At 41.5% G+C, this 23,998-nt stretch overlaps 1 protein-coding gene across 1 annotated transcript; it reads left to right on the forward strand.

Annotated features, from left to right (window-relative positions):
* Positions 1-6,830: 6,830 nt before the first annotated feature.
* LOC308313449 (C-type lectin domain family 7 member A-like) lies at positions 6,831-9,547 on the forward strand (the record flags this gene model as incomplete). The annotated part of the gene is made up of 6 exons (XM_080760547.1): positions 6,831-6,969; positions 7,807-7,929; positions 8,333-8,515; positions 8,606-8,680; positions 8,983-9,125; positions 9,521-9,547. The coding sequence occupies 6 exons, from the start codon at positions 6,831-6,833 to the stop codon at positions 9,545-9,547; spliced, it is 690 nt and encodes a 229-aa protein (XP_080616673.1).
* Positions 9,548-23,998: the final 14,451 nt, after the last annotated feature.

Genomic DNA, 23,998 nt, shown 5'->3' on the forward strand with positions numbered 1-23,998 from the left:
GCTCTGCAGCCTTAATTCCCTGCAAATGCATGGAGACATCTATGTGGGCAAACCCAGCCTGGACCGGCCCTATCACTGCCCACGAGCTTCTGGAAGGAAATGAATTTAACGGTAAGAGAACTTAACGAGAGAGAGAGAGAGAGAGAGAGAGAGAGAGAGAGAGAGAGGGGGAGCAGAATATATGTTTATTTTAGTTAACTAGCATTTTGGACTGATGCCGATTCGAAAAACGCCTTCTTTAAATTGACCTACGTTTTCTAAAATACTTCAAATATTTACATTGTAGAATACTTTTTTTTTTAATACTGTACATACTGTACACAACCCCCAAGAGGGGTTCCCATTCAGAAGGGTTAGAACACGAAAATGGGTTCCCGTCCCAGAATGCGTAGTAGATTTTTACATCATTAATTCCTTCCTTCCTTCTTTCACCTCACTTCCTCCTTACTGTCTTCGTCTTTTCTTAACACACCTTATTGCTTCTCTTAATTTCTTCTATTCTCTCTCTGTTTCTCTCTCTCCCTCTGTCTCTCTGTCTCTCTGTCTCTCTCTCTCTCTCTCTCTCTCTCTCTCTCTCTCTCTCTCTCTCTCTCTCTCTCTCTCTGAGCTTCCTCTTTCTTAAAACACACAGAAAAAAAGACACAGAAAACGACCCCAACCCCCTCAGTTTCGTCCTGGACATTCATACTGTATTTTCAACTCACTCCATTGTCTTCCGTAAAGAAAAATCACACTGGTGTGAAGTGAGGAGCGGCCACTGTGGCTGCCGCATGATGTCAGATTCTCCACTCCATATAAGGCTACGTCACGAGACATGAATCTGTCACGAGATGTATTTATATTGGCCACATGATGTCTCACGTCGTCATTTAGTGCTCTAAACAAACATTAAAAGTCCATAGACTTGGATGGCAAACAAATGTAGTTCAGGCAGATATAACTCATGGATAGATTTAACCAATATTTATTATAGAATGAGAAGTGTGCATATATAATATTTTATCTTGGCATTCGGCTCTGCCGACATTTTTCTCCCTGCTCGGGGCACAATTAAACAACCGTCATTACACATTAAGAGCAGGGAGATATATACAATAATACCCCAATAGTTATGGCCGCCATGAAACTGTAAAGAGGTTCCTGGCTGAACTTGCTGTGCAAGGCTGATTTACGGGGTGCGTGGAGGGATTATATACAGCACATACACAGAGAATGTGTAATTTGCGTTTCGGTCTCATGGGAAGCCATTTGAAATAGAGGATCAATGAGTGATTAGTGTCTTATTGGGAGTATTGATTAGTGGTCTCTCTTGCTCTCACACATACACTAAATCGCACATGCATGTGAGCACTGTGCACACACGCACGCACGCACGCACACAGGCACAGTGTGTGTATGTGTGCACATAACATCAGAGTGGATAATGTGTGTAGTACGTATTGCCTACACATACATTCATGCGTGACGTGTGCCATTGTGTTCACATGTGATAGGATAGAATTAAGGTTTCTATTGAGTTAAAGAGTGCCATGGGTTCCGATGAGTGCTTCTGAATAGCACCCGTTCCCTCGCCATGCAATTTCTCTCCATCTCCCCTGCGTCACATTCTGCACCCACTGATTGCATCCTTTTACACAGAAGAATAGATCTTTATATCCATACTTCCGTTCTCTCTGTTTGCAATAGCCTTTCCCCCTTGCGCATGCTTTTTTCCCCCGCTCTTTCCGTCCCCCCTCCTTCCTGTGTTTTACGTTTTCGGGCGATGGGGGGCATGCATTGAAAGAGGAGATAAGTGGGAAGGAAAGCAAGCAGCAGTATATAGGCCCTGGCTATACAAGTTTAACTCCTTAAGCCCAAGCGGAAATGCATTAGTCATAAGACAACAACAAGTACAGTATGTGCTGCAAAGTAACTGCTGCATAGCAGGTAAAAGGTAAACTATTTGTCAGTATATATCTTATGTGACATGTGTGCGTATACTCATGCGTCCTAGTGTGTGCATGCAGGATATGGTGTGAGTGAGTGCATTCAGTTTCCTCTCAGTATGTTTCTGTAAAGGCCTCTCTCTCTCTCTCTCTCTCACTTCCCCCCTCTCTCTCTCTCTCTCTCTCTCTCTCTCTCTCTCTCTCTCTCTCTCTCTCTCTCTCTCTCTCTCTCTCTCAGTTTAATAAAATCCTTTATATAAAGAGTTTTAAGTCTGGAATCCAGCCAGTTATGTGATGAATCATGACCATAAGTAAGCAAGTATAGTAAGACAGTATAATATAAGTTATGATTTGTGTCAAAACAAAAAGACAAAAAATACACGCATGCACGCACGCACGCACGCACACACACACACACACACACACACACACACACACACACACACACACACACACACACACACACACACACACACACACACACACACACACACACACACTACACACACGAGAATCAAGAGCTACACGTTCACAAATGAACAGAGCAACAGACATACAGTACTACATGTTGTCACTGCCATGGACTGCGCTGTTGATCCAAAACAATCCCATGTGAGTCAAGTTTTACACGAAACAATTGTCTACTTTTATACCGTTTTTAAAAGCAGAAGACCGAGCCGATGTAATTACTCCTCATTCACTTAGTAAATGACAATGTGATCGATACCCGTCTGAGATATAACACTAACGAGACAGAAAAAGCAGCGTTTAAGTGCCACCTTCTGTCTTTTGGGGCCATTTTAGAAGCTATTGATCCAACCCTTCATTTTTATGCAGCTTGTTTGAGGGGGTGTGTTTGTAATGGACCGACGAAGATCCGTGGCAATTGAAACTGAGCATATTTTACCCGTGGTCCGCTATAGGGACCCGGCTCGGTTCTCTGTCTTCAGTTCCGGGCAGACCCGTGCTATATAGTCCCGCCCCCTACCAGGGCCCAGGAAATGATTCTCCGTTCATTTTCCTCATAGACTTTTCAAAAAGTATTTATTTAAAGACCTTTTAAGCGGACAAAAGCCAACTCTTGTCGTGATGAATCATGACAACAAACACAATTTTTTGGGACGAACAAAGAATTAGAAAAAAGAAAAAAACGGTAGGTTACAACACTTTTTTTGTTGTTTTTCTTCTTTGTAATTATTTGTTTGGTCCAAAATATTGTGTTTATTGTCGTCATGATTTGTCACGACTCGAGTTGGCTTTGTCCGCGGCGTAACCGTATTTAAATAAATACTTTTTTAAATGTCTATGGGAAAAATGCATTGCGAATCATTTCCTGGGCCTGGTGTCGTCATGACAGTGGGAGGGACTGAGATGCTCTATACCCTCTATACGGAACTCCAGATATGGGCATAAAAGAGACACAACACAGACAGACCGAAACAGATATTTCCATATAGGCATTAAAGGCGCACGCGCGCACACACACACACACACACACACACACACACACACACACACACACACACACACACACACACACACACACACACACACACACACACACACACACACACACACTGGTTACATTGGATATTGGTTACAATGGGTATTGCTTAACTGGGTGGGGCATTCATTCCCAACATGCATTGTTCCTGACTTTCGTTCCTGAGTAGACCAGTGTCAACAGTGTACTACTGTAGGCCTACTTGAATTTTAATTGAAGTTTCAATTCAATTTTGTTTAACTAATAGCGGCAGGTTATTGCAAAAATAAAGCCAGACAATGTCTTTTTGTGCATATATGTCTGATTCAAGCAAATTCTGGCCTCACCCCCGTTTATCAGTAGATACTCCGAGTTTCCTTTGACTATACAGTGTATGGTGACAGGGTATACTTACTGATGCTGTGTGTGTGTGTGTGTGTGTGTGTGTGTGTGTGTGTGTGTGTGTGTGTGTGTGTCAATGGCCAGCAGACTGTCCATTCTGGACAGTGCCTGATGCGAATGGCCCTTCTTTAGCCCTGCTTTTTCAACACAGCTTGGGCGATGCAAAGTTTCACCAGACATGCTGAGTCACAGTGTACAATACAAGTTCTGCAGTTGAGAAACACTGATCTATGATGGAGTACTGTACTTACTGTATGACTATAACGGTTACAGCCTGATCCAGCCTTTTCTAGACAGCTGCCAGGGTCACAGTATAGTTAGTAGAGCACTCCCCTTTGTATCACAAGTAGGGTGACCAGATCCAAACTGTTCATTTGAGGGACAGAAGTATCGCTTGTGTGGGACAAGTGGGATGGGGGGGACCCCATCCCACTTGTACCACACAAGCGATACTTGAGTACCGGGTTAGCAACCTACTACTTGAGTTGCTATTAAATGCCTTGATGTCATATTCGACCATAGGCCTATTGGCACCTCTGGTGTCTCACATTTTGTTTTAAAATCATCATGCTTTATTTTTTTATTTTTATGCTATTTTAACAGGCTTTAAAAACACATCTTGCAGGAAGAGACAATTTACAATTTAGGCATTTAGGCATTTAGCAGACGCTCTTAATCCAGAGTGATTTACATTAAGCAAGAACAAAAAAGCAAACAAAAAAGCAAGAGACAATATGAGAGAGCTTTACAACAGAAGGCCAACTATTAGGGGACTAAACTATTAGGGCATTTGAACACTGACGCAATTGCCTGCCAGTCACAATGTGGGACAGGGTCCCAATTTGTGGGACGCCTGAAAAGTCGGTCTTGGAAATGAGGGACTGTCCCACGCAAAGAGGGAGGGAACCTTGTCTGGGTTTAATTTGGTCCCGGGCAACGGCAACTCAGCGTATGAGTAGCACGGCTTGGGTATCTAAGATGTGCGTGCGGTAAGAGCTGGGAGGTAATATATGTGGTGCTCATTCCATATCTCCCATAGGCAGGGGTCTAGTGCAAAGGATAGACACCCTCGTTCTCAGCTGACGGGGACAATAAACGAGTCTGACTGACCTACTTAGTAAATAATTATTTACTAAACAATTAAGTGCTGTAGGCTATACAGATCAGTCATAGTGCTGTTCACAGTTATAGGCCCAATTTTAAACAATACTTAAGATGGGTGTCACGTTGTTGAATGATGACCTATAACATCACATCTGATCTGAGCTCCATCTCTGAACACCCATACTGTCCAATCGCCTGGCCCTGAATGTCTGTGGCTGAACCTAAAAAGGGCCCACGTACAGACAGTCGCATTTTATGAAGAGGCAAGAAGCTATACACACGGGCTCATTCAAGTCAGTCAGAACTTGTGGCCACATGGGATGTTTCGCCCATCACAATATACCGTAATATGCCTTAATTTGGATGATAAAACCTAATACTTTAAGAGCTGATATCTCCTCAGTTATAAGCACATTATGCGGAGTGTTTGGTTGCTCTGAATGCAAGTAGACTGCAGAACTAGAGTGTCACTCGACGTGGATGCGTGTAGGTTGGCTCTGGCTGTGGCTGTGGCGCCTTTACATTGCAATGCGTGTGTGTGTGTGTGTGTGGGGGGGGGGGGGGGACGGGGGACGGACGGACGACGACTATGACTAACACTTCCCCTTATGTTAAAATGTGGTTTGTCTTTTTATTTTTTTAAATGTAGGCTACATGTTGTCACATCACTATAAGCTACATCAAAATGTTGATTTATGAGACACACTATTATGTGCTCGATGTGTCAAGTCATTTCAAGTCAAGTCTAATTGTTTAATCTATTCAGATGTATTCATAGAGGATAGCATTTATTGTATGTATTTATTTATAATAGCATGTGACCTTCAATCATCATCAATGATATTGTCAGGGTGCGATCAGAGGACCCAAAAGCAGTACGACCAAAAGGCAGGATTCACAGTTCAGGATGTTTATTAAACAATAAACTTAAACTTCCCATAACATGGGGCAGGCAAAATAAGTACACAGACACTGACACTCTGACATGAAATGACGATGTGACAAGGGACTGAACAAACTGGGGTATATAAATAGACAAAGACTAACTAGACACAGGTGAACTCAAAATACAATCAAACACAGGATAGGCTAACAGGACAAAGAGGACACAGGTGAAAACACTGACACATCACAAGGTAGGTGAGACAAGGTAGGGAACAGCAACTAGGCAGACAGGAAACACTAGGGACCATATACAAAATAAGATACACAAAACCAACCGGGTAACAGAAAACCAAACAGAACAAGACATGGCAAAATACTGAACATAAAACAACCACATAACCATTAGGTCAAGCCACATAATAATAGTCCAGTAGTTTGGACCTAAGTCAATGCTCAAATACAAAGGCAGAGGAGCAAGGCGTGACAGATATAAATTTATTGAAAAAAAGTTTTCTTTTTTACTACTGAAACTTCATGTGCTCTGGACTCACATTAGGTCAAACATTGAAATGACCCAACACACTGAACACAGGTTGTGATGGGGAAGGTATACATTTCGTTTTCAAACTTCCTTATTTTGTCTACTTTGTCGTCACTGTGCTCTGCATGGTCAATATGTCATCATATACGTTTAGTGTGTGTGTGTGTGTGTGTGTGTGTGTGTGTGTGTGTGCGTGCGTGTGTGTGTGCGTGCGTGCGTGCATGCATGCGTGCGTGTTTGCACGCACACACGTTTAAGAATTTAGGTTTTGTACTTCCTTAACGCTGAAGCATTGTGCCAAACCTGCAGCCACTGCAGGCTGACATGGTCACATTTTGCTAAGCCAGTATAATTATGGTCATATAGTCCATGCGCAATGATTTTGATATGACAATGACACAGGAGCGGCAAATACAACATAGTTACTATCTGTAATCAACAGAAGTTATTACTTTTCAAGATGGATGCACATATTTATGCCGAGCCAGACATGGTGAGGAGAGGAGACCCTGCTGAGGACCGTGTAGAGATGGTGGTGGACATCTACCAGAGTGCGGACGACTTCGTCCCTGGACCGCAGCAGGGGGTCATGACGGTGCGGGACGACACAGCAGGAAGACAGGCTCAGGGTGAGTTTGATCAAGTATAGTTAAATCGTCGTCAATGTGATTTCTCTGTTTAAAATGTAAAAAAATATATAAAGGGAAAGCTCTGCACACTCACAGATCTGCGTACAATCAATGTATTTATACAATATGATGTATTTATAGCAAGCTACTGACCTTCTTCAGGCATTCAGGCATGCCTGAAGGTCAGTATACAGACAGAAAGCTTGCTACATAAACATTGACTGTGCACAGATCTGAGTGTGCGGAGGTTCCCTTTATTTTTCTCATGTTCCCTTTATCTCTCCATCACCTCACTTAAGTTTTGTCAGCGGATGAGCGGTGCATGGTTCTTTTTACATTTTCGTCTGAAATGTTTAAAACGTAAAAGAAATAAAATAAAAATACATGCATGTAGCAGCTGTCTGTCCTTCAATAAAAGATTATTCATATTTGATTCAGAATTTCTTACAGCACAAAACGTATAACAAGTGCATATCCTTCACTATAATGATGATGATTTAGACCAGGGGTTCTCAACGTTTTTGGCTGGGGACCCCCGGAAATGCTTTGGCCTGGCCTGTCTCGTGACCCCCGCCCCACCCCGCCCCCCCCTCCCCACCCCCAATACAAACTGACTGCATCCAGCCATTCAGTTGCAAAATAATAATAATAATAATAATTAATTTGGGGACCCCCCCAAAATAATTTGGCGACCCCCCCCTAGGGGTTGCGACGCATGGGTTGAGAACCCCTGGTTTAGACAGCTGTTGTTCAGTTATAGCAGAGCTTTCAGAGTCTAATTCAGTCTCTCTCTCTCTCTCTCTCTCTCTCTCTCTCTCTCGGCACACCTAGCTGTAGGCCTACTTTCTGTTTCAGGACAGTGCTCTAAAACAGGGAGAAGGCCTCTCCGAGTGGTTGCTGCGTGTCTGGGAATCCTGTGTCTTACACTAATGGCTGTGACCATAGCCCAGGCTGTGCACTGTGAGTATATATATTCACTAAACTACCACATTACTCACTCAGGGTTTTTTTTTATTGCCTGACACTTTTGTAGATGTGACAAGTATTAAGACCACAGATATTAACCCAGAACTTGTAACATTTTTAGTTTTTCTTTTTAATTGAAGTTTCTTTTTGTGTGTATTATAGACCAATTATTTGTTCACAAACATTGGGACTGGGAGCACGGGTGACTGTTTCATGTAATCAATTCCCAACAGATGATGAATAAAGTAGGCCTATAGTGTTGACAATTTAATGCACGTAAATAATAACAACAACATTGAGTTTTTTCTTCTTCTCAAATCAAAATGTCCACACAGATGCTTATTGACCTCAACATGAACAGTATAACTGTCTGTATCATCCATTTGTGTCCTTGCAGATCGTTCACCCAGTAACAGCATGACCTGCAACGACACCCTGGTGCATCATTATAACACGCTAAAGTCCAGCTACGATAACCAGACCCTGGATTATACCCAGATAAATATCCTCAACAGCAACCTGAACCAGGAGAAGGATCTGCTTCAAAGTGAAGTAAACCAGCTGAAGACAAAGATAGCAGGTGAGAGAAGATACAAAATAAATTAAAAAGGTATAAATAAAATAATAGTAGTGGAGTCAAAACTAACTACAATATTTGCAACAACAACAGACTACAGCAAACTGAACCAGGAGAAGGACCGGCTTCAAAGTGAAGTAAACCAGCTGAAGACTGCACAGATAGCAGGTGAGAGAAGATACAAAATAAATTTAAATGGTATGAATAAAATAATAGTAGTGGAGTCAAAACTAACTACAATATTTGTAGAAGTAGTGAAGTGTAGAAGTATAAAGTAGGCCCATCACAAACTTTAAATACTTATCCGAAGTAAACAAATACCAGGAATGTTTACTTGGGTAAATGTATGGAGTAGAAAACACCATTGATAAAGTAGATGAATAGTTTTACCCTCCACTCCACTACATCTCTGACTACTATTATTATTACAACTATAATGTGTTAGAAAATCTCCTGTTTGATGTTTGTAGACATGCCGTGCCCCCGTGAATGGAAGAAGTTTGGATGCAGCTGTTACTACAGAACTACTAAACTGAAAACATGGCAGCAAAGTAGAGACGAGTGTCAGAGTCTAGGAGCTGATCTGGTGGTCATTAACAGTAAAGAAGAGCAGGTTAGTGTGTGTGTGTGTGTGTGTGTGTGTGTGTGTGTGTGTGTGTGTGCGCGCGCGCGCGCGTGCGTGCGTGCGTGCGTGCGTGCGTGCGTGCGTGCGTGCGTGCGTCGATGATTACAGTGAAGAAGTGTATTGAATACAATTAATGATGATTCAATCATGTACAAATAATCAGGCATTCATCGGAGGATTGAGGACTAGGGGGCCTTCTGGATCATGGATTGGTCTGACCAGGACTCTGCGGGGCAGCTGGACGTGGACGTGGGTGGATGGAACACCACTGACAACAGAGTGAGACATTTGACATGTTTTCATTGTAATCAAAGTCTATCAAAGTCACTTTATTTGAGTGACTGAGTGGATGTGGTTAAATAAATACATTGTTTATTGTGCAGGTACTGGGGCAGTGGATATCATCGTAATGATGGAGACTGTGCAGCCTACAGTCACAGCTGGACTAACCCAGCTAGAACATGGTATAATGGTGGATGTTCAGCTACAGGGCCCTCAATCTGTGAGTCTAAGTGATGTTTGTTTTCACTTCATTGATGAAACTGCAGTTCAGTGTTCTGCTGCTACAGCAATAATTAGTAGTGAAAATGATAAAAACTCAAAATATATATATATCTTGAAGTACTACATGTTGTACCTATAACCACTTTAACACAAACCAACAACTACAGTATGATGCTTTAGCATGTTATTCATTTGGCTTTCACACCTTGACCCTATTCTGGGGACGAACATTCTGCGAAAATCTACAAGATCTACAAGTCCATGCACCCACACCACGATGCATTGTGAGCTTGTAGATCAGCTATTTTCACAGTGAAGATGCAGTGCAGAAGTTCTCAAAGTGTGGTGCGGGAGCCGCTAGGAGTCATTGGTGCGTTTCCAGTGTGTCGCCAGATATATATATATTTTTTAAAGAAATTTTAGTTTGGCTATTTTTTTGTACATTTTAGAAAAATCTACACATTTATAATTTAGACTTTTACAAAAACGTCTTGGGGGTCTCTGACATAAAGACCTTTAGATGGGGGTCTGCGGCCAAATACATATCAATTACATACATGTGGGGGTCCTTGACATGAAAAATGTCAGAGTAGTTCTATTTTCGATGAAGCGATTTGATAAAATGTAGGAGGACCAAGAATAGAGCCCTGAGGCCGAGGGCAAGATCATGCAGGATGTTGGGTTGGAAATCTTTCATGTCCTAAACGTTTTATTTTTTATTATTATTTGTATTATCATTTTAAAAACATGTTAAAATAGATTATCTACAAATGGTAAATTTGTATTTATATAGTGCCTTTATCCAAGGCGCTTTACATAGATTGTGCATTACATTCACCCATTCACACATCGACGCCGGGGGAAACCATGCAAGGCACCAACCTGCACATCGGGAGCAATTCGGGGTTCAGAGTCTTGCTCAAGGACACTTTCGACACTTTCGACACTACTCTGGGAGAGCCCGTGTTCGAACTGGGAACCTCGCGGTTTCCATCCGGTCAAAAAAAAAAGTTTTGCCTTCGGCAGATTGGTCTGGCCAAAAAGCCAGGCATCCCCTTCATTAAATGAAAAGAGTATATATGTTTGGGGTCATATCATTTTATTTGCTAAAAGAAAAAATCCAGCTGACCCAATAAGTTCTGATGGTGAAGCTAAATTATGTCATTCTATTTTGTTATATGCCATTTGTTTTTGCTTGTTTGCTCATATCATGTCTTTTTGATCTTCTTACATTCGTATTGTTAACCACATGAACCTTGCATTATTATTCATTATTATTATTCTAGTCATAATAGGTCAAAGTCATAATAGGTGAACATTCTGAGAAAATAGTCAGACATTCTTCAAAAAAGGTGATGAGCTTCTAGAGCTGCTATTTTTGCAATATTATATAGCTGTATTTTAACCCTGTTTTTTTATGAAAGCTTGTAATAAAAAATTACTTGCCAAGAGCATTATTCAACTCTTTATTTAACAATTCTACTGATTAAACTATGTGGAATTGGTGAAAGTGGTGACACAAAGAAATGAGACAAAATTGGAACTGCAAAAGCTGTTACGCTCTCCTGATTGGTTGAAAAATGGCAACTCACCCGAACATGTATTTTCTGTTTATTTAAGAGGTGGAGGGACGGGGAGACATTTACAGAAGAAAAGCTCTATACTGTATAGTAAAAAACTGTATAGTGAGTGACTAAGTGATGATTAGCCTACTATCAGAGATATAGATAAAGCCCTGGTGATTTTTGGCTTATTAACCTGTTAAAATGAGAGATTCTAGCATGTTTTCACACTGTGAGAACGTGCATGTGTTCGCCATGTTTCAAAACCAGATTTCACACCCCCATATGTCTCAGAAACACTGAGGAAGCTCGCTTCCTTCGACTTCTGTACGTTATTTAAAGTGGTATACATTTGTGAGTGACTTAATTTGATATTTTTGGTTCCTTTTTTGTTTGCACCGAACACCAGAAGAACACTTTATGTTAAATGACAGAAAATATGTTTTTTGAGTGCAGGGCACAGAGCAACTGTGCAGGTTCACAAAGATATAAATGAGAAATTGTAATATTTAGGCGGGTTGATTGTGTATATACGTAGGCAGGGGCGGGGGGGAATGGTGTTTCTCCCCACAAAGCCAATTGACTGACTTCTATGTAAACCAGAATTCATTAGCCCCTGCTCCAGCAGCCCCAATTTTCTAAATTAACTCAAACGGTGCTCATAAAATTGTATACATTATGTCTGGTATTAAAAGTGAACTGAACTGGGAGGACATGCGTGTCCAGTATATGCTTTTTCAAGAACTCCATTTGAGGCTCTAAGGCCGACTCTGGTTCAGACACTGTCATCATGTGCATAAGTATGTCCTCAGTTTTCTTTTTAGACAAAATATCTAATGTTTTAGGCTACAGCATATTGTTGTTTCCCCATGTTATATTCAGTTCAGGACAGTATTCTGTAGCACATTTGGCTGAATTAAAAACCTATTAGAGAAACCCAACGTGTTCACATTCTTTTTTAGCATGATGACAGTGAGACATGAGAGTGAAGTGCAGCAAGCGCTCGCCACATCCTCAAACCTTCTCGCCGCAGCATGTTTTTAAGCGAGAGGGGAACTCAGGTGATGTAAGAATGACACCCAGGCCCACAGCACGTCTCTGTAACAATGAGAACCTGCTGCTATGTGACAGGAGGAGGAAACACAACAAACTATTATTATTATTATTATTATTATAGTCATAATAGGTGAACATTCCGCGAAAGTCTTCAAAAATAGCAAATCTATAAGTTCACAACGCGTCAGGTACTTCTAGAGCTGCTATTTTTGATGAAGCTGATTTTGGTCTAGCCGCTGTAGAGAAAGTAGTAGTGCAATATTATGTATTTTAACCCTGTTTTTTTATGAAAGCTTTTAATAAAACTTTACTTGACAAGAGCATTATTCAACTCTTTATTTAACAATTCTACTGATTAAACTAGAATTGGTGAAAGTGGTGACACAAAAAAATGATACAGCTCCCCTAAATAAAGTGCCTCATCTTTGGTTTAAATGAATGTGTCATGGAGTTCTTTTAACTTTCATTATCCCTGAATTTTACACAATTTTACATCTAATCACTTGGTTACCTATACTCTCCATAAGCAACTACACTTTAGAAACAAGCTCAAATAATCAACCATACTTTATTTTTGTTTAAACAGTTTATAAATGATTATAAAATTGGTACAGTATACTTTTACAATGTATCCTGCAGGGACAATTGTCTTCTAAGAACACTTTACAAATAAGTGCTTACTGTAGTGAATTAAACAGAGAGGACTGCGGAGTCAATTGGGTTATATTATTTTTAACAGTAATTTGAAGCTGTCAAAATCTGACAGAGTTCTGGCGGCCATGGTCACGCCCACCTTTAGGTAATGCCCACTTTTGGCAACACCCACAAAAAGGACCCCCCCCCCCCCCCCATGCCATTTGCCAGGCAGGCTCCACTGGCTCTGCGTTGTGTTTAGATGTAGGACAAGGGGACTCGATCGGGATCACTCTTTCTTTAGCCTTTGCCATATTTATTTCTGTATGAAATAAAGAGTCACACACAACATGCAGCAGGCCTTTACATCATTCACATTACACCTCTGCAACACACCAACTCTCTCCAAGCTGGCTTCAAGCAAGAGAGAGCAAGCCAACAATGACTTACAAAATACATAATCCGTCACAAAAGTTAAAACATTCACATTACATCACAAATACATTTGAAATTAATACACCACTGGCTAAACATTATTTTATATAAAAGTAAATAAAACAAAACACTACATACAATAAATCATGGGACTCTGGGAGCAACAAAAACATACCTGTATGAAATAAAGAGACACACACAAAATGCAGCAGGCATTTAGCACAGCACACCAGCTGTAATGAAGGACAATTGACAATCAAGCATGCTGCAGTCTCTGCTGTGTGTGCGTGTAGAGACAGTGCTGCTAAACAAACTACCAAAATGTCACTAAATAGTTGGTCAAAACACTTAAACCTTTGCAAAACAAACACATAGTAACATAAAGACTTGAATTATGACAATATTGCCAGCCAATTACAATGTCACGTCACTCGTGTGATCATGTGTACCCGTATTCGGCCTGTCTTGGAACCGAATATACAAAAGATATTTTGACACTACTTTTCTTTCACTTAAAGGAGGAAAATGATGACAAAAAGATACAAAAAGAGAGAACTATGACTTCATGTTGACATATCCGTGGTGCAGTTTAGATCATATCATGGAGAAGATGCGGTCCGGTACGCTCTTAACCCATTTATACCTGAAGACATTTCTGCAAATGTCTTCTAAATAAATCCTAACAGTTTTCTGAAAAGCCTGTTTCTATGTCAGTCATTCTTAAAGTTTTTCATGTCAAGGACCACAAAAATACATGTAATTGGCCGCCGACCCCCATCTGAAAATATGTTGTTCCAGGGACCCCCCCCATGAAGCAAAGATTGAGTTAAAAACGATCGCTCTGACAGAATATATATTAAAAGATTTGCACCACATTTTCACGATTTTTCAAAAATAGCCGACCTACAAGCTCGTAGCGCGGCACTCGGTATACTGTACAGTACTATGCTGCGTGAATAAACATACAATTTGATAGCATACAGTAGAGTAGATCACCCTGCAGGTTTTATGGTTTTTCAATCCCCACACGTGTGCGTGCGTATGTATAAGTGTTGCAACACTTAAAATGTAGAATATGACATTATAACGGTAATATCGTATATACGTACACGTGTGTGGGTATATGGATATAGGGTGGCCTGGCTGGGCGTATGACTTGACTACCGCGGCCTGAATCATTCAGCCCTGCAGCCCTGGTGTGAGATATGATCTGGACAACAGATGTCAATTTGAAGTTGAGGATAACATTGACCACTTCTTCTTTCTTAATCTTTTTTGTCATCAGCCGGACAGCTTGGTCATATAATTCTTTGTTGACGTTTTTTAACTCATCCTCCTGCTGTTATAACTCAGTGGTGGAAAGTAACTAAGTACATTTACTCAAATACTGTACTTAAGTACAACTTTGAGGTATTTGTACTCTTTCCAATACATTTACATCTACTCCATTACATCTCAGAGCCAACATTTGTATACTTTTACTCCACTACAATTATTTGAAAACTTTAGTTACTCTTTGGAGATTTACATTTTGATTAGAAAAACATACATTACTGTAACCACTTCAACCCTATATACATTTCGACCATTTGAAAGTAGCTGATCTACGTTGCGATGCATTGTGTGCGACCTCTCTTTTCTTTTCAAATATGAATGTAGCTGTCAAGGCAGACAGGGAACCCAGATGCAGACAGATCAGACAAGGAAACTTGGTAGATGCAAAAACTAGAGTATTTATTCACTCCAAAACACAGAAGTTGGCAAAGTTCAAGGCAAAAATAACTTAGTCCAAAAGGTCCCAGGTTCCAGAAAATAATACTTAGGTCTTCAGTTGGAGCTGCATGGAGAGGTGGTCAGACTGGCAGGCAGGTACTGAGAAATGAGAGTAACAATTAGGATCTGGCCAGTAGAGGAGCGGAATATGTTCTTGAGTCTTAGAATTCAACTGACCTAGTACAAAAGCACAGAGTAGCCAGCCAGGTGATTGCCAGATGGGGACCAGCCAGGTAATCACAAGGACACACCTCTCCACAGGTAGAATGCAGCTCCAACCTAAAGGACATAGAAATGACAAGTTAGAACAGACAGACAATCAAGCTGCCATGACAGTAGCGTCAAAGTCCTATTACTTTGGGCTACTGGTTGCCCGATGCCGAGGATCTAGTTCAGACGTGATAAAAAGACTATGTCCAAAACGTTGACTTAAAGTCCAAAATGATGTTTATTCACTGTAACTTGTAGCCTGTTAAATAAAACAAAAGAGTGTCAAACCATATTATCAATCACCAGCCTGTGTCTCACAGTCAAAAAGCTGTTTGCCTTCACATCAGAACAACAACAGAGCATTCAATCAGTTCTCATTAAGTATAACCTGGCCAACCTTGCCCTTGACCAAGCCCTTGGAATGACGTAATCAAAAACACATGGAAATAAAATGAATAGAGAAGAAATGGCTCTTACACACCAGCCCCTAATTGCTACTGGTGGGACAAAACAGAGCAATTCCAAAAACAAAATAATATAAAAAGAGCCATAAATCAAGATAAAAAACCTTTAAGTATCCAATACCAGGGCAATATTCCATATTCATTATTGCCATAACAAAACTCAATGTTTAATCTGTACCCTCACATAAGGCAGATTTTAGTTAAAAGGCCCTCCTCTTCAACCCACTATTAATTCTTCTTTTCAGTCTCTTTAGATTGGAATCCTTTTCCGAATTAGACTTTGTGTTCCTTCATTTTCCTTTTGTTTGGCCTTTGAGCCTTTTCTTTCTCAGCCATTTTCCTTTCTTCCTCTTTCTTGAGGTCTTCCATCTTTCCTTTTTTTAGAGGCAGCTCTCTCCTGCCGTCATGGTCAGATGTTTCCTTTGGGTGATGCCTTTCTCCATCTGGCTCCTTTAGCATTCTGTGCAGCCATTTAGTGACAGCCTGCACTTCTGCAGTATCCTGCTGCCTTGCCTGCATCTCCTTGGATTTGATCACCACTGGGCTCTTCCTTTCCTTCTTCCTCCTCTGGCCTTTTTCCACAGAGGAATAGAGCACCTCGATCACTTTGATCCTCGACCTCACTGAGTCACTGCCTTACGTTTCCTTTTCTTCTTCTTTTTGGTGATAGTAGAGTCTGCTGCTCATGGTTCACCTCCATCTTTTGTAGACTCTTGGTTTACCACTGTGCAATTAGCAGTAACTGTGGGGCCACTCCCACTATGCGTGCCATTGGTTTGTAAAGGACCATTGATTACTGTGGTATATTTTCGTTCAGGAAGACACGTTGACCAGGTCCACTTGGATTTGTAAGGAGAGACTTTATTTTGCAGGAAGAAGTCACTCCGCTCACAGCAAACAACACACGAGAGACAAAACACTCTCCCGGACTGTCTGGATAAAACACGCACCGCTCTCTGTCGCCCAAAGTCGAGAACCTGGTCCAGATCAGTCTCATTTGAACACTGCTCCTCCGTCTATATCTATTTCGGAGTCCCGCCTCCTCCGGACATGGAAACAGGCGTTTCCTGACTTTTGACCAATGAGATCTGGGATCTGTTTATTTCCGGTTTAGAGAGAGGCGGGACCAGGACACAGATCTCCTCACTGTTCTACTATGGAGGCCTAACTTTATACAAAAATGACTAATTGTTACACTGACAAATGTAGTTAAACAACAGAACTTAAATGCAAACTAAAACATACTATGACCATAGTTAATATCTCAGCAATGTTTAAAAACGGAACTAAGAATGAACCTGAACATATTATCTTTAAGAGGTGATTAACACAGTTTTTAACCCCAAACTAGTAAAAGCTATAATCTTATAATCTCCCAGCACATTTTCAATCAATACATCAATTGCACTCCTTATTAATAGTTATAGCGTATATAACTATATATGACTATAACTATCTAATAGTTTAGTCTAGTTTAAAGTAGTTTTCTTAAGTTTTAGCTGTTAGTTCACTCAGTGAAAATCAGTCACCAAGAGTCACCAACTGGAACCGGCTTAGAGAAATCTAGCATAGACGTAGCAGATGCATTCACAGTGATGACAATTCTTGTGACGTGTGAAACCCTTTGTCCCGGAGGGAGCTTCAAACGGTTTCAAGACAAAGGCCTGGGATTCGGGTGTGAGTTTGTAAATGACTATTCTCCTCTAAGAGGGAGAATCACAGACAGAGACATTTTCACTTACTGTTGCTTAATACTAACCTTGGTTTATTTATAGAAATTATACGACATAACCTCCCTTTTATGGAGCTTTATTGCTTCATAAACTATTACATAAATGAACCCAAAGAAACAGGTCCTCCCTTTTATCCTTAAAACCCCCAAAAATACCTTCATAGTAAAAACCTGAATGTGAAAACATTGAATGTGACCTACCCCCTCCCTTTTATATCGCCTAACTGACTGTCAAATTATATGAAGTATGAACCAACAGAATACTACTAATGGTAGTATTAATAACAGTAATAATAAAAATACCGAATCAGACATCTTCCCCGAATCCCAAATCATATGTAAACAGTACCCGAGTCCTAGCCTCCTCCCTTGGCCCCTGTAATACCTACACAATTATCGAACTGAACATGTACAAATGAAAATTATACAGTTATTGCACCCCCCTTCCCTGAATGATGACTGAAAATTCCATCAAAGTTAACTTCGAATGATACACCAAGAATTACCAGATCTACTTGAAAGCTGAAGTACAATAAACCTCGAAGAATAGAATCACAACATCCGTCATGATTCACGAAGTCACACCTGTGGATTTGAAAAGTCAATACATTCAAAGTAACCTATCTAAAGTCAATAATCCCTTGTACCCGCAAATTTGAAACATATGAAAACATAAACACAAAATCATCACAATCCAGTATTGACATATTTTCTTTCTCCTGCGATGACGGTTCACGCGCATACTCCTTTTTTCGACTAAAATATAAACGCAGATGAATCCTGGTTTTGGACTGTCCTGTACATCCCAGTAGTTCAACAGGAATGGCAACGATCTTCATTGTGGGCACCAGGGCATTTTGCACAAAGGATGGGTGGCTGAAGCTGTACAGCATTCCTCAGGATCGAACACTCTTTTTCCATGTCGGATCACCTATTTCCGCAGGAATCAGAAATCGGTTTTGACTTATACGACTGTATACCAGCCTCAGTCATGACACAGCTGAAGTGTATCAGAGCCCTTCGTGTAGGCGTGACCTGAAGATGGACTGAAGATTGATATCCCATCGATGATGTAGTTTTGACGACATCTGTCGATGATGTGGACCACTGTCCTCAGGATAGCTGTTGTAGAGCTGATAATCACGACTCGACATGGAGTAGCGCAGAAGTAGACGGACAGCCTCTGCTAGGACATGATCTCAGATGTCTACTGGCCCCCCTCGCATATAACAAGATGTTGTTGTAACTGCAACTTTTTCTCCATCAGCTTCCTGTCGGAAATATGAAACAACTCCACACAAGATTAAACATCCTTTTGCATCACCACCCCCATGCATTGAACTATTAGTTAGTTAGTAGCAGACCGTTCAGTGTTACTCCCAAAGTCCTGAAAATCATCCACTCATATTAAAATCAAATTATTCTTATTGTGATGTATCTTTTATCTTGCCAACTCCTAGAAACCTTAACAATGTAGTCTCATTTTCCGTTCCTCTTATTAATGCCATGGTTGTTTTTTAGCACAACCCAAATTACTCCTATATGTGAATAATGTATCCTAAATTAGACTGCACATTTGTTGACGAAAAGTCATTTCTTCAAGCATTTATAAGTCACAAGTTCAAAATGTATTGCATGTTTCCTCTAAATAAACAAAAGTGACACTCTGACTCCTCCTAAGATGTTTATACGTTTTTAAAGAATTTAGTCCCATTGCATTGGAGAATGCACTCTGAAAAATAAAAAATACCCCCCCACTTAACTTGATTTTATTATATCCTCCCCCCTTCTGCCACTCGACAAGAGTGACAGACTATATACATATACTGATTGTGTCAACACGTCAATGATAGCTTTCAGTCACACCTCCCTTTTACTGAACCATCCGCTGTCCCACTGTTCCCCTGATAGCATATATTGTGAACACTCTTACTAATGTTGAACCAGTAGGAAAGGAATCAGGAGGTATTCTAGAAATTGCACCCCCCTACAGGAAAATATTGTCGTTGCCTCTCTCATTTTTTTTTTTAATTCACCAAATTGCAAGAATGGGGCTTCTCTTTTCCACATTCTGTCAAGAAAAAGGCTTCTCCTTTTGCCACAACCATATGTCCGAAGTCAACGGAAGCACCTTGAAAAAGTAGGACGGACTCATTGTGATGATAGTCTAGTTGTGGTGATGTGATCCCTGCTGTTGTCACCCTGCTGGCTGCTTTGGGCCAGTGGCACCTGTCGTTCTGGTTAGATCCTAGGGAAATCTACGGACCTCGTCACAACTCCTCACAACATGATCTAAGCTGCCACATCTGTAACAGCCGGTGAAATTATGTGGTCGTACAGCCTTCCTGCCCATGTGGTCCCGGAACCCTTGATTGGAGTTTGTGGTGGGAAAAAGCTCACTCATTGCCTGGTATAGGGATCCCTTGTGTTCTGCCAGTAGGTCTGCGTCCCCCCTCGCCGTGTCTGCGTACGATTGCATGCCTGCTTGAGCAAAAATGTCATTCAACCCTTGTATCCCTACCAGGTGCGTCAACAACCTCTTCATGTCTCCCACGGCCACCAGAGAGCCCATCATCAAAGCATCGAATTTGGCAAACCAGGGATATGCGCCTTCCTGGAGTGGGGGCAGCTGTGCTGTGATCTCCTCCAGGTCATGTTCATGAAACAATGGTGCGTAGTAAAGATGTTGTCCACTGACCACCACCGGCAGGTTTCGTGTCCTGACCGCAGGGCCCTCACTTGGTGTCATTTCCCTGGCCCCTGCCCCCCTTGTTAGTTGATACCTGGTGTCTTGAGGCATCGGCGTCGGTGTGGCCAGGCTCGCCAGCTGTAGTTCCAGATGCTGTAACTGGAGTCTCGCGATCTTTCTGACAGTCTCTGTATGCTTACGCTGCTGGGTTTCCTCCTTGGCACGGACTACACCGACATGATGGACCACCAGGCCTGTAAATGATGACAAGGAAACACGTGCCACGCCTACCTCCTTCTTCAGTCCCTGCTGTACACTGTCCGGCAAACCCCTTACAATCATGTCTCTCAGGACAGCTTTGGACATGCCATCGTCGTCGACCTGGGATGGTTCACAGCCTGCAATTTCTGCCCACGCCTGGTATGCGCGTCTCACGAACCCCTGTGGGTGTTCCACTGCCGTTAAGGGACAAAAGAATACTTCAGCTGGGTTAATGTCCACCGGTCTTGGACACCTCACCGCTTCCGGCCCCCCGTCGGTGACCTCTGACGTAGCTCCTCTTCGTTCAGGACCCTTGGCACCTGTGGACCGAGTGGCGGTACTTGTAGTTGTAGGTGGGGGACGGTTACATCTACCCTCAGCCAGCCCTTGCAGTGGAGACTCTGTCACAGGCATCATGTTGGCGGGGCCCCTGGTCTGCCTGGCGGTTGGCTCCCTGAGTGAAGCCAAATAAACCCCTGCCCTCTCGTGGGCGGACGCAGCCTCGGATCGACCTCCAGCGCCACGCTGACTTGCACTCAACTCCTTCTCCTCAGCTGTCTCCCGCGCCTCCTTCCCCAACACTGCGTTCACAAAGTCCTGGTCATCCGTGCACCCATCCTCGGAAGACCCCAATGAGCTGGAACTGGAGCTGTCAAAATCATGGGCACCTCGCTGCAACATGTTAGCGCGATTCTGCTTGGTGATGAGGTCATAGGCTCTGCCAATTTTCTTTCCCGTTTTAAGGAACAATTTCATAATCTTCTGCTGTTCCCTGAACCTAGATTTCAACATTTTTCCGTAATCGTGCACACTGGCTACCAGACGTTCACTGTTTCCTGGATGAAATATGCTGTCCTGCGGCCAGCATTGACTATTAATGGGACCATGTGACTCCCACCTCCCCTGAATTGATGATAACTTGTCGATAAACTCATCAAGTTGGTAGGAAGCTTGCCGACTAGCTGTCGCCATAATCAGTATTTTTAACCACTGAGTTCAGAGGTATTAAATTACAATAAATGTCACGTCAAACTAACCTTTAAAGTCCTACTTGCAATGCTCCTAAAAATATCACCTCACTGAAACAGGAAATATACAAGAAACTCCAAACTTGCCAGTCACTTACAGACTGAAGACTTACTTGCGAACGGTAGGCAGATGTGTACTCAGAAAATGTAAGATGTCCTGTAAATTATGTGAAATGCAACAAAACTACTGTATATGTTATACACGAGTCCAGAGACACGTGTGAGAGATGTTTATAACTGACTATAAGCTTAAACAAAACTAACGAAATGGACTATATTAAGTTGGAAGGTAAAAGATACAGCGTTTGACCTAAATTTAGAAAACCCTTACGACACGTCTCCCTTGATCAAGCAGAAAAATAATTCCACTTGTCCACCCTGTCCTGCTTTCTGAAAAAAGAAACACAGGTATTTAAGAGACCCCACACCCCCCAAGTATCCACTGTCAAGTCAGAGTTAGTATTTAGACAATAAAAAAATCAGACATGCAGTTAGGTTTTGTTCGTTAGTACAAGGAAATGCATGCACCAAAGACTATACCGCTTTGTGAGAGAGTTTAAACAACCGAATGGTTTCCCTCAAACGGAATAGTGACACCTAACTCCACATTCGTTCAATAACAACTACTAAGGCAGTTGGCTTTTAACTTACATTAAACCAATGAAACAAGTCAAAACAATATCAATTTATGTTTACCAAATGTAATTCACTGACGATTAGCAACTCACAATTTGGGACACACCTAATTTATCCCGACTGTTAATTAAGAATAGTGAAAAAAGACTTGATATTTACACGAATTGATACTCACTCACCTAGTTCCTTGATCCTCCTTCAAACTGAAAGATATAACTCAACACATTATTATCGTACAGTACCTGTTTAACGGAGAGAATCATGCACTGCTCACTATTAATAGCTTTTTAACAATGAGTCATGCTGACACCACAGAATACTGATAACAAATGTCCTGTTACACCAATCAAAGGTAAAATATTGATATCTAAGGCTCCCCCCTAGATACTTTGCTCATCCTTCATGTCAACCACCTTAGACAGGATGAAAAGCTTTCCCGTGCAGATTGAATCCTCTTTTCTGCATTCCCCACCCTTTGTGGATATTGGATAATAATCATCATTATTATCAATAGACTATGTGTGACCTTAAGTCACTGAACCGTAACCTTTGTCCAAGTTACCTCTCACTGAGGTGTCTCCCTATGGAGTCTGTAGGATTATACACTTGTGCACATCTAGTATTATAGTGCAGTAATCAATCGCAGTTCAGCAGAATATTTATCATCTGCAAGCAAATGTGTGACTGGGATTATCATTAAATGTATGTTACCCGCACCTCGTGTTGCATATGCAACCCTTACAAAGATTTATGTGCCAGTACTACACGTATATCCTAAAAAATCCATGATTTACTGAGCACCCCTCTCAAACCACATGAAGCAAAAACCCTTCATGTAATTCTTTGTTAACAGTAGTTAATTCAGACCCACATCGCCGTCCTCCCTACAAGGAAAGATTAGGCCGCGAAGGGGAAGTGATCAGCTCCACCCTACAGCGTACCCCTAGAATTTACTGGGAAGAAAGTTTAAACAGGGAGGAAATATGAAATGTTAACCACACAACGAGGAAACAATGGGAGCCCCATCATGGTTATACTATCCTCCCAGGGGAAGTCCAAGTTGATACAAAATCGAAGGAAAAGAAACACATACATCTCCACATAAACAAAGGGCATGGAAAAAATTCACACCAACATTTAACATCAGACAGAATAGGGAGTAAAGATAGACCAGAAACCACCCGTTATTCCCAACACATAATGGAAAGAGAGTTCTGTTACAGCGCCAGTAGAGGGAGAAATTTTATCAGACCAAGAAACTTACTAACCACACATCCCCAAAAGTCTGCATTTCTGTAGACTTGGGCCACTCTGTTAACTCTATTAATTAGTCAGTGTAAAGGGAGAAACTACACCACACACCAATAAGCAAATTCTTTATTAAACTCTTATAAGAGACTCCTCCACATTAAATTTGAAATGACTATAGTTTCTCAGTCTGTGTTTCAACCCCCTCGGACAAACTGCATCCCACCCACTCACTAAAACCCCAGAAATTTACTCACCTTAATCACCTACCTTTTTTAATATATAAATGCATCACTGATGTCGTTTATGACCGAGAACCCTCATTTCTACAAGAAACCTGACACGCCGAACATCATGGACCAGCCATCAATATTCTCACTACCTAGTCGTACCCACCAGGCGCCATGCCCCTATCCAGAACTGAGAACTCTACCACCAAACCACATTCACCTCACACACACTACATCCCGCTAAACCCCTCTTTTTAAATCTGCTAACCCCAATTTAACCCAATTACAATTATAACCTGATCCCTCCATTAAATGTCCATCTCATAACTGCCCATATCTTTCCCCCCACCGGAACATAACTATGTTACGGCTACAAACACAAACACACCCAACAACCTAC

The sequence above is a fragment of the Protomyctophum bolini genome (genome assembly GCF_963924005.1).
Source record: "Protomyctophum bolini genome assembly, chromosome: 3".
Lineage (NCBI taxonomy): Eukaryota > Metazoa > Chordata > Actinopteri > Myctophiformes > Myctophidae > Protomyctophum > Protomyctophum bolini.